Here is a 12026-nt window from a genome sequence, read left to right as displayed (position 1 = left end):
TTCCGAACACACACTGAAAGCCAAATTCCTCTCTGCTCTTGAGCCTTGTTCATTGTTTTTGGTTTTTTGTTTCTTTTTGTTTTGTTTTATTTTTTGTTTTGTTTTTTTTGTTGTTTCATTTATTCATTTCCTGGATCCTTTATCTCTGAAATTAGACGTCAAACAATATTTAGCGTAGCTGAATTATTTAAGGTGATTCCAAAACTATCTTCGAGGCAAAGTTGTACATGTAGCACAAATTATGATGATTTGAAGGTTTACATTCTTTAAACGCACGCGTTTATTTTTTCCTCGCTTTCAAGTCCGGGCTCGCAATACATCTTCGCCATTTAAAGTAAACAAATTATTGATGTAAGTTGTCTTGCATTATGCAGATGGCACAGAGTTTGCGGCATTTGAATCCTTAATACGGAGCCCTATAAGGGACACACATCTTTTTTATTTTAGTGCCACTTTTAGTGCCACTTTTACTGCCACTTTTACTGCCACTTTTACTGCCACTTTTACTGCCACTTTTACTGCCACTTTTACTGCCACTTTTACTGCCACTTTTACTGCCACTTTTACTGCCACTTTTACTGCCACTTTTACTGCCACTTTTACTGCCACTTTTACTGCCACTTTTTGTGCCTGGGAACGAGTTTGAATTAGCGGAAGCTCGTGTTGTTTTTGGAACAACATGGCGGAGAGAGCGGAAGCGCGGGAAACATGTAGCGATCTTTTGAAGGTAAGCTTGTGAATATTCATAATATCGTATGGTATCTTCATAAATATTCAAGTTCTAAGAGTCGGCTGAGCGGAGTGGAATGAGTTCATTGTTCTGCATTTCTGAATCACGTAGCTGTTTGTTTCTGTCAACACTCGTTGTCATTGTGCGAACTGTACTTGTTGCGTTGCAGTAAGGATCAAATAAGCTAACCAAACCATGCGAACGAAAACAAAATCAGCCCATCTTGAAATGTATTAGGCGTCCCGCTTTCATTGTTGTATAAATTAATGTTGTGCTCACTTCCTTAACAAACATTGTGTGTATAATATAAGCAACTGCTGGTTTTGTGCCGTGCCATATTAGTCAAATCTTGGGGTGTCCATCCTCCACAGGGCATTTGAATAAAAAAAAAAAAAAAAGAAAATGGTCAATAATATTATTAAGCCCGACTTTATTGCCAGTTTACAAGTTACCCTTATTTTTTAACAATGGCCTGATTTTTTTCCGGCAGGTATGGTTACTGTAATTTTTGGGGGCTTCCATTCCATTATGTATAATCCAAACATAGTTTACAGATTTCTTCATTTTTCTACAGGTTTGTAATTTCTTACAAACACGAGGAGTGACGCAGGAGATTATTGAAAGTTTTAGATATGAAAAGGTGAGTTATGCTTTGTCTGTGGGTACAAGAAGGATAGTTGTAACCGCAATAACAAATTGGCCACAATTTTCATGCTTCTAGCTTGTAGAGCAACCAGAATTCCGTTGGCAGGGTATGGGAACAACAGCAAAACTAGTTTGAGCTGCTAGGTAATTGTTTCAGGTGGGAATATATCCCTTGCCTTTTCTGCATTGAGCTATAAGATATTCTTACTAGGTATTTAATGCTATTAATGCCCACAAAGAGAAATAGAATGGGCCATATTTCACTGGAATGACTCTCTTCCTATATCATATATTAATAGCTTTTTAAGTCATGAATGCATGCTTGATAGTGCTTTTTCACCAGCACAATTATTACCTTGTTTGCTTGCTTTCCTGCTGACATTAAAATAAATTATGCTTTCAGAAATACAAAAATATTGTAGTAGAATTGACCATTTAAGTTCAGTAATTCCTGTTCACTATTGTAATAAATGGTAAACAATAGATTAATGTATCCCTAATGAAATGGTAATAAAAATATTTTAAAGGTGGAAAGAAGACATTTAAAGGATACCATAGGTGTGTATACATAAAGTTAGAATACTAAATAATTATTTTCAATTAAAATGTCATTAGTATTGAAGGTAAGTAACAAATAGTAAACCTCGGTCATTTATAATTTATTTAACCATCAAGTCACATTTTCAGATGGATGTGGAAGCCATAATGCAAGCAAAGGACAATGAGTTGGTGCTTCTTGGACTTGACAAGAAAGGAGACATTCTGAGCTTGAGAAATTTTGTACAGAAATTGTCCAAAGAGTCCTCAGATGTCAAGAAAAGATCTAAAAAAATGTCACTGTTACATGAAGTTCTGGAAAATGGTAAACAGAAAAAAAGCCTTAAACAGCAAAAAGATGGGAAAGTTCTACCAAAGATGCGAAAGGTGCAACTAGGATGGCTGCATTTTGATGCCGAGGAGCAGTGTTTTGTTTCTGTGAGAATGGCCAAGGGAGGTGGTACACGAGAGGTTGAAATTGAGCTAAATGCAGACAAAGACGACATCATTGGCATTGCCAAATCCATATTTTTCACCGATGGTAACAGTAACTTTGGGCCTGAACAGCTGATGACATTTGGACTGGCCAATTTCCAGCACAAAGACATTTCAACAATAAAACTTTCTGGTGTTCATTTGGCATTTACACTGCAGCGCTATGTAGAGAAATGCAAGATGTGTAGAGTCAGGCTGTACTTGACTTCAAAGATCAACACTTTAGATGATGTGTCCCTTCTAAAACCAGCAGATCACTTAAAACCAGCATCTACCAGTAAACTAGAGAGAAAGGAATCTGGCTTGAATGATGACGAGACCAAGTCACGGACACTGACAAAATTAGAGGAACGGCGGAAAATCATTTCTGAGCAAGATGCTGACTATGAAGAGTCATTGGCTACTGACAAGGCTAAAAGGGAAAAGTTGATGAAAGAGGTAAAATTATGGTCTGTTAAACAATAGTATTCAGAGTGGCCTTCTGCTCATATCCAGCGACAGCCTAGTATGTAATAATCATGGTATGGCTCTCCAGGAGCTACGATAACAACATTGACTCTCCATCCACTTTGTGTGACATTTCTTCAATGTTTTAACTGAGTTTTCAACCAGGTGGTTTATTAAAACAAAGAAATGGGTTTGTTGTAAAAAATAACTCATTGTATCTAAACATGGAAAAAGGCTTGTTCATCATATCATTCTGTATTTCATTACTTTTTGTTTTTAAACTATGGTTTTCCACAAGGAGGATTGCTTAACTGTTGTACTGTGTTGATTCAGGTACAAGATGTACAGCGACAAAACAAGTTGCAGCAAGCCAGGCTCTTGAGGATACCTCGGGAGCCAAAGGAGAGTGAAGAAAGTATATTGAGTCAGTTTGCTAGACATAACGTCTCGTAGTCACGTTGACTACGAGACGTTATGTCTAGCAAACTGACTCAATTATCGAACACGTTCCTGGCCTCGGCCCACAAAATTTCATCACAAAGAAAGTATATTGGTAGCAATTAAAGTTCGCCATGTATCTCTGGGTATTGTGAAGCGCAATTTTCGTGAATCCAATTGCATGGCTTGTGTTTATGACTGGGTGGGCTCCTTGAGTATTATTCCTGAACACTTCCAGCTATTAGACTACGCAGGAAGAATGTTGTTACCTTCACAGCCAGTAAAGCAAGCAAAAAACACTACACTGTACATGAGTGAGGCTATGTCAACACCACGTCTTGAAGATGAGGAAGTAACCTTCTTTGGGTTTGGAATCAATGAATGGGAGCCTCTTGATGATTCTATTTACTTTATGCATCCCATAAGTGAAACTATCCCTGAACAACTTCTGGATGACGATGAGAGGTAATATGTTATGTCATTTTCAGTGTCTTATGTAAACTTAATTGACAAGAAATTTGACAATCTTATGTTTGCCTCACTGAGTAAAGGTTAAACACAGTCCAGCACTCTAACCAATTGAGCTAACCGGGGGGGAGGGCAGTCACTTAAGTATGTTATTTATAACCCTTCTTGTGACTCAGATCTGAATCCATTCTCAAACTTGTTTGTTTTGCTAAGTACATGCATGTTTATCTTTCAGTGTCATTGGTGGACATGAACAAGAATCCCACGTTCAGCAACAGCTAACCAAGGTTTGTTACTTTTGCTGTGTTTTGACAATATATTAGACTTAGTTACAATACAGAAATAAACCTTAACAAAAAACTGACAAATGCATAGCACACAAGTTTTCTTTGTTTACACGACTGCCTGTTGTTTTGCCACATTTATGCAGATCTGAACTGCAGCAATCATTAGACAAGTGCTGAGGGTAATTGCCTTGAAGGTAACTAAAGAACATTTGTTTTTGCAGACTGATGGAAGAAAGAGGACAGCTGATGGAGGACGCCTTTTTCGCCAACATTACCTGCCATTATTGGCAAGGCAACAGGTTAAATAAAGCCCAAAAATTAAGCTGTTAGTGATGCGTATGCATTCTAATCTAAATAATTACAAAAATTACAAGTTAAACAAAACGTTTTACAAGTATGAAGTCTGTTTAGACATTCAAATTAGGAATGTCAATCACAGTCAAGATTAGAGGGACTAAGAACATATCATATGCCAATGTGTCTGGTTATCTGTCACCATAAAATGGGTAAAATGTTTGTGGTTCATTATCCCATCACAGGACAACAATTTCCTTTTTAAACAAAGCAGTTTATTTCTTTCTGTCCAGAGCCCAGTGCTCTTTGGAAATATTGGCAGGGAAAATGAACAAGAAATGACTGACAACAGAGAAAGCAGGGGAAGTGCAAGCAGAGACAGTAGTGGAAGCGGCAGCGGAAGCCATGGCGGAAGCAGTGGTGGAAGCAGTGGCAACGGCGGGAGCAGTAGTGGAAGTAGTGGCAGGGGAAGCAACAGTGAAAGCAGTGGTGGTAACGAAAGCAACGGCAGAAGCAGTGGTGGAGGCGGTGGCAGAAGTAGTGGCAGCGGAAGCAACAGTGGGAGCAATGGTGGAAGTAGTGGCAATGGAAGCAACGGCGGGAGCAGTGGTGGAAGTAGTGGCAGCGGAAGCAACGGTGAAAGCAGTGGCGGAAGCAGTGGTGATAGCAGCAGTGGAAGTAGAGTAGCTGATGTCACTAAAAGGCTGAGGTACAAATTCAATTTTTAAAATCTCATGCCTTTACTTAGTGTACCATAAAGCACTACCACAATCATAGGGAAATTAGGTTATTCAGCAGAAAGGTGTATCATACTTTACTACCAGTGAATATTCTTACAGGTTTACCCTATGCTGTTTTGGGAAGGGGGGATAGTCCTTGGGTAGTGCTTGTTAAATCAAATGCACCTGACTCGTCCAATTCCCAATAAACAGAATATGCAATTTTTCATTTAATTTTTTTTCTAGAATAACCTGTTATTAATGGGTTTTCTCATTTCTTAATTTTTCTTTGTAAACTTATTTCGTGTACCATGTCTTGTTCCTTGTTATAGAAGATAAACGATGAACCTCTCAGATTTAGTGATACCTAAGTTCTTTAACTTTATCACCAGAACTTTAAGGGTGAAGCGATCGCTTGTCCTTCAAGACCTTGTAACAGAATTCCTTGTTGGCGATATTATGACTTGCGAACTGAAGGTCATTATGGTAGACGGACACGGGAAAGACGAAAGAGGGGAAGACTTGAAAGGAATTTACCGAGACGCCCTATCAAGTTTTTGGCAAGAATTCTATGTTTCTTGTACGCGCGGAGAAAGGGGGAGGGTTCCTTCCATAAGGCACGATTTTCAGAGCGACACCTGGACTGCCATTGCACGCATTATCGTCAAAGGTTACGAAGATCTGGGGTATTTTCCAGTGCTGCTAAGCAAAGCATTTGTGATCAGTACTATGCTTGGTGAAAAGGCAGTTTCTGATGACATTCTCCTTCACTCATTCAAACAGTACCTTTCCAAAAGTGAAGAACAAGTTGTGTGCGAGGCATTGGGTAGACCCGTGGAGGAATGGGATAGTGACGACAAAGATGATGAAGACCTTCTTGAACTGCTGGATCGCTTTGGATGCAGAAGTCTTCCAACCAAAGAGAACATTAAGAGTCTGATACTAGAAGTAGCTCATAAGGAAATCATTCAAAAGGCACAATATGTGGCTGATTGCTGGCATTACATTTTTAGAGGGTCCCTGGCAGAGGGTAAATTATCAACTCTAGAGGGAGTATGTAGTGTTTACCAGTCGTTAGAGCCAACTACAAAGAAAGTGCTTGGCATGCTTTGTGCTTTACCGGGCACTAATGCGGAGCGCTCGGCGTTAGATTACTTGAAACGCTTCATAAGAGGGTTAGAGACCTCACAACTTAAGTCCTTCTTAATGTTTACAACTGGAGCAGATGCCATGTGTGTTTCATGTATTAATGTTGGTTTTACAAAACTAGAGGGATTGGGAAGGCGCCCAATCGCTCACACATGTGGTTGCGTTCTTGAATTGCCTTCCACTTATGATACTTACGCAGAATTCCGCGCAGAGTTTACAAATGTTTTGGCCAAAGAAAAGTGGCAAAATGATATTATGTAATGATTTTGGTGTTACACGTAGCTTGCTTTGTACTGCGTCTTCTTAACTTGCACATGTTTATTGTTTTGTTATTTTCCTTAGCGAACCTTGACATTAGAAAACCGAGACAGTCATCTGTCAGGTTGCATTGTTAACTGACGAAAGTCCAATAAAATTTATCGTGTTCAAATTGAATATATTTATCTGCCATGGCAAGAAGATAGACAAACATTTACCTCCATGGGGTTGGATGTGCCACGGCCCGCTCTTGAAAGCATCATCTGTAGATCTCAGTGAGACTCCACAGGTAACATAGCCCTGATTTTTAATTGTTCAGGCCCCGATTGTTCAAAGAGCGGATAACTCTATCCAGCGGATGAAGTGTAGAAGTTGTAATACATTTTGTCAGCTGGACGGCGACTTACCCGTTCTTTGAACAACTAGGACCTGACCGCTCTAAAAACGGCAATGATCTTGGCAATTGGTTCGAATTCTAAGGAAACATTGCTCCGACGAGCTATGAGAGCAGACCCACAGCGCCCAATGCTTTGCCAACTTGTTCTAATATAATAAGTCATTCCCCTCAACGCCCAAATTCTTTACAAGAGAGGTGAGAGGAGAGCGCAAAATAGGCAGGCACGGAGAGTATCGCCGCGGGGAGGTGGGATAGTCGTCAATCCTTCAGCAATTCGCGAGAAGACAGATTACGCGCGAACTGAGAAACTCGGTTAATGTTATGCTTGTGGTCAGCGGCATTACTTGCAATCGCCCTAATTGTCACTGGGTCGGTAGCGTTTAAAGTCAGGGAGTTTCTTAAATTGTTATGAGATCAAGTCGAATTTCCCATCAATAATTTAATGGGAAATTCGACTTTATCTCATAACAATGTATCCTTTAATCTAGGAGCCATTTCTTCTTTCTAAAATTATTTGTAGTCTTGGATTCATTTCTTTTATTCAACACATTGTAGGTAGTCAAAAACAGACAATTCTTTTCTTAGGTTTTTTTATGTCTGACATGGTTAACCCAACGTAAGGTATGTGGTTGACCACGAATATCATCTAACGGCTTGAATCCATACGTTTAGACCAAAAATAAGAAAAATTAAGAGGAACTCGTCAGCTTGATTCAGTCGACTTCTGTAATTGAAAGTAAAAGTAATTTTAACCAACCAAAGTGCAGCGTCTAAGAATGTTCCGCAAGTGGAACACTCAAGTGACTTATTACGTAACTCCGCTAAGTTTCGAGTTCTCTTAAGAACATTGCGCACTATGCCAATGCCTAAGCGCTTCTGATAACGTTCTGTGCTATTCTGTCAGACGCGGAGTCAATAACAACACTGAAAAAAGATGGATAGTTTGGCTTCTTTCGATTACTTGACAGCTCATTAAGTTTTCGCGCTAAAGTGTGTTATCACTATAGGTCATCAATAAGGTCCAAGAGAGCAAAGTATAATTGGGAAGCCTCGTCGATGGTAGTGGGCGTGTCTAGTCGCTCGTCTTCCATTATCATTTCTGCCAGATCCTTGAAGGCAGGACAACATCCTTTTGCTTGTGGTCGCGTTGCGCACATATCCTCTGCAATTTCAATTTCGTCTACATCGATCGGGGTACAATAACCTTGCGCACCTTTCAGCTCCGGAAGAAAGTAAAGAATATCTGGCTTTCCAGAAGGAGATTCCAGATTGGTAGATGGTCTAATTCTATGAACATTCCACTCCAGGACAACTCTGTGTAGCTCTTCTTGCATCAAATCCATAAAACAGAATTTCAAGCATTCTCGATGTATAACGTTGTCATCATTGTAAAAACCAGAATCTCTTAAATTCTTAAAATACTCTATCCACCAGTCTGCGCATCCCTGTCTCAAACGTCCCCACCATGCTTCTATTCTTTGATTTGAGGTCGATTTTCCATAAATAAAACTCTTTTCTCCGGAAAAATCATCCTCAGAGGACCTGCGAAAGAATCGTTGAATAGCTGCCACGTTCACATTCTCAGTTCCCCTGTCTCCCCGAATAATGCGTGCAGTAGCTCCTAACTGCCTAACACAGTCAAGATAAAACTGAGCTACTATTTTGGGGTCGTTATTTGAAGATGCTACCTCAAGCCATAAGATTCTTCTACTGAAACCATCTATGGCACCGTGGACACAGAAACCAAAAGGTTTCAATTTGTCATAACCGTCAATATGCCATATATAGTTTGGCCCTTTAGATCGGTAGACCCTTCTTCGAAGTCTACGCCTTGATCGGTGTTCCACTCCATCAGGGTCAAAGACCTTCAATACCTGCCGAACAACTTCTCTCGTAGTAACCAGTCCGTGATGATTTACGAGTCTCTGGTGCATTGCTCTGTGCCCAAGAAGACTACCGCTTCCCCTTAATTCCCCTTGCACTACCTGTACTATTTCATCTAGGTCGCTTTTAAAGCGGCGTCTTCTACAACCCAGCCTCCTTAGAATCCTTTTCAAATGTCTCAGACTAATACATAAACCATGCACAATTGCTAGGAACAAAACAATTTCTTGAGCAGCAAATCCAAGGTTAAAGTATGTTTCAATTAGTTCGTCTCGAGCGAGAGCGTTACCTCTGGTTGTGTAGAGTGCGTGACATGTTTTGTCGAGTTCATGAACCCAAAAGGGTGTCGGGTAAAAGGGAGAAAACGCATGTGCTCGAAGTTTTGGAAATAAATATAACCTTGTGTTTCATTAATCTGGTTGATTTGAGTGTGTAACATTGGCGACCCTGCCAGGACTGGACCGAAGAGGCTTATCATCGACGAAGAACTGCCTTGGGTTGTGAAGGACAAAGTAATTGGCACGCTTGATTGATTCGTCGAGCGTGAGTTGGTTGTGGTCGATTGCTGTCGACGGCGGACTGATCTTGACGTAAAGTGTCGCATTTCTTTTGTGAACGGCTGATTGAACTATTGGTGAGTACGAAAGATTATTTCTTGGAAGTATGATGGACACCGAGAGTCTGCAGATCGAAATTCAGGCCGCGTTGTGTTCCTTGAGCGAGGAAAGGCTTAAAGAAGTTTGTAGTGGGCTGAACATTACTGTACCGCCTGAGAGCAAGGGAAGGTTGGTTTTTATCCGAGCTCTAAATAAATACCTCGAAACGGAAGAATTAGATAATGAGAAGCTCAAAAGTGTTGTCGTCATCTCTAAGTATGCAGGGAAAATTTGTACCGGAACAGAAAACGGAACCGCCGAAAGCTTCTGAAAATAGTAAGGCGACCGTCAAAATAGAGCAAAATCCCGCGGTGTCAATTTCAAAATTCAAACGCGACTTCAAGATTTCGGGCCAGATTGGCGACGCGTCGCAGAAGGATCGTTTGAGTTTTTCCTCGCTAGTACATCAAATTGAGAATGGGTTAAAGAACGACTATACAGAGGATGAAATCAAAGAGGCTGTGATAAAAGCGATAAATCCGGCGTTAAGCCTAAGAAGTTATTTGGAGGGTAAGGTAGATTTAACACTGGCCAAATTGAGGAGAATTATGCGTTCTCATTATCAGGAGAGAACAGCAACCGAACTATATCATCAGTTGAGCTCAACTGTCCAACAGCCAAAGGAAAAACCTCAAGAATTCTTGATCCGCCTTCTCGATTTGAAACAGAAGATCTTGTTTGCATCTCAAGAAACTGACTCGGACCTGAAATATGATCCGACCTTAGTACATGGCATGTTTGTCCATAGTTTTTCCCTTGGCCTGCAAAATGAGAATATCAAGATCGAAATGAAGCCCTACTTGGAAAAGAAATTTATAAGCGATGAAGAACTATTCGAGAAATTAAATGTGTGTTTCAGTGACGAACTGGAGCGATCACAGAAATTCGGTTCACAGCTAACCCCCAAGGTAAATACTGTTCAAAAGGGAGGGGACAAGCAGGAGACAAAGAATAATGGGGTGGAGGAAGGTCTCATGAAAGAACTAAGGGAGCTCAAGGCAGAGGTGGCCGCAGTCAAAGAGAGAGTTCGGGCCCCACTCCGGGTTCAAACCCCCCTCACACAACAGCCTATGAGACAACCCCCACGGTGTAGGACCTGCCAACAAAGTGGGAATGGATGGCCGTGCAACCATTGCTTCAGGTGTGGGGCGAGTGGCCATTATGTACGCGAGTGTAATGCCCAATTCAGCCGACGCTCTCCAGCAGAATTCCAGGGAAACGGCCAGAGGTCACGTCCATGGGACAGGGTGTGACCAGGCAAGAAAACCAGTCCCGTTACGTGCAGTGTGGAAAACAAAGCACAGACCATGTACCACTTAACCGCGGCGGAGCCTGTAAGACCAATAGATATTATTCAAAAGAATGTCAAGTAAAATACAGAGCTGTGCATAAACCAGTTTGCATGGCTATACAGGAACTTGAGAAACAGAAAGCAGCCGGAGATGATGGCCATGATTTGAACACGACGTTTCCCTGCCACCTGACGCCAAGGCAGCAGCTCGGACTGACAAAAATCGTGGGACGGAGGTGCGTGGTAAAATGCCTAATGCAGGGAAAGGAAGTGGAGGCATTATGGGATACAGGTTCCCAGGTTTGTGTTGTGTCAAGGAAGTGGCAACAAACTCACTTACCGCAGGAGGTGTTAAGAAATGTTGAAGAATTGTTGGGAGCAGGAGAAGAGCTGAATTTGGAAGCGATGAATGGGACAAACATTCCATTTGACGGTTGGATTGAGATCGGGTTTAAGTTGGCTGGGGACGATACAACTGCTCAGGAGCTGACAGTTCCAGTACTGGTGGGACAAAAGGAACAAGAGGACCCAATCATTGGCTTCAATGTTATAGAAGAAATCCTCGCTCAATATGGTGGAAACCACCAAGCGGCAAGTAACATCATTCAGCAGTCATTCCCTTCAATTCATCATACTCGCATAGGTACCCTGATCAATCTGATCCAGTCAAGAACACAGGATACCGGTACTGCAGCTGTTAAAGTCGGAAAGAGAGATGTTATGCTGCCAAAAGGAGAGGCAACGACAGTTAAGTGTCAAACTCACCTCGGACCAGTTCCAGAGGGGATGCCAGTAATATTTGAGCCCAAGGAAGACAGCGAGCTCCCAGACGGACTGGAATTGGGCGAGGAACTTACTAAAATAACCCCGGGAACCTCTAGTCACGTGGCCGTCGTGGTCCAAAACAATACAGACAGAAACATCTTGTTAAAGCGCAGAACAGAATTGGGCCGGATACACCTGGTAAAGTCAGTTCTACCAATTCCAAACACTCCCGACTCGTACTCTCGAGGAGACGAGGATTCTTACCCTGAAGCTACCTCGCATCCTGGTCAGGAACAAGATGGATGGGAGCCACCAGTTGACTTGAGTCAGCTAGAAGACAATGAACAATTGATCGTCCACGAAATGCTACGGCAAGAAGCTGGTGCCTTTGCAAGAAACGACGATGATGTTGGCTGCGTGGAGAACTTGGTGCTGGATATCCAGTTAAAGGACAATGAGCCAGTACAGAAGAACTATATCTCCATCCCCAAGCCACTCTATGGGGAAGTGAAAGAGTACTTAGAAGACTTGATTAATCGAAATTGGATCTGCAAGTCCCGTTCGGC

General features: G+C 41.5%; 2 protein-coding genes across 5 annotated transcripts; one reads left to right on the top strand and one right to left on the bottom strand.

Moving 5' to 3' along the window:
* Positions 1-395: 395 nt before the first annotated feature.
* LOC148721548 (uncharacterized) lies at positions 396-6644 on the top strand. Of its 4 annotated transcripts, none has more exons than XM_088735055.1 (8): positions 396-727; positions 1305-1370; positions 2063-2845; positions 3570-3757; positions 3996-4047; positions 4269-4346; positions 4635-5050; positions 5844-6152. In XM_088735055.1, the coding sequence occupies exons 1-8, from the start codon at positions 680-682 to the stop codon at positions 5998-6000; spliced, it is 1788 nt and encodes a 595-aa protein (XP_088591181.1). In that variant the 5' UTR covers positions 396-679; the 3' UTR covers positions 6001-6152. The 4 variants fall into 4 exon arrangements, with proteins under 4 accessions (XP_088591181.1, XP_088591178.1, XP_088591179.1 ...); XM_088735052.1 differs by having other exon boundaries at positions 397-727; positions 5453-6644; XM_088735053.1 differs by having other exon boundaries at positions 397-1220; positions 5453-6644.
* Positions 6645-7223: 579 nt separating this feature from the next.
* On the bottom strand, positions 7224-8854 carry LOC148721547 (uncharacterized). Its single transcript, XM_088735114.1, has one exon. The coding sequence runs from the start codon at positions 8796-8798 to the stop codon at positions 7866-7868; it is 933 nt and encodes a 310-aa protein (XP_088591240.1). The 5' UTR covers positions 8799-8854; the 3' UTR covers positions 7224-7865.
* Positions 8855-12026: the final 3172 nt, after the last annotated feature.

This window comes from Stylophora pistillata, chromosome 10, assembly GCF_964205215.1.
Source record: "Stylophora pistillata chromosome 10, jaStyPist1.2, whole genome shotgun sequence".
In the NCBI taxonomy this organism is placed as follows: Eukaryota; Metazoa; Cnidaria; class Anthozoa; order Scleractinia; family Pocilloporidae; genus Stylophora; species Stylophora pistillata.
Note: the sequence above shows the minus strand (reverse complement) of the source record. Positions and strands in the feature narration are given on the sequence as shown.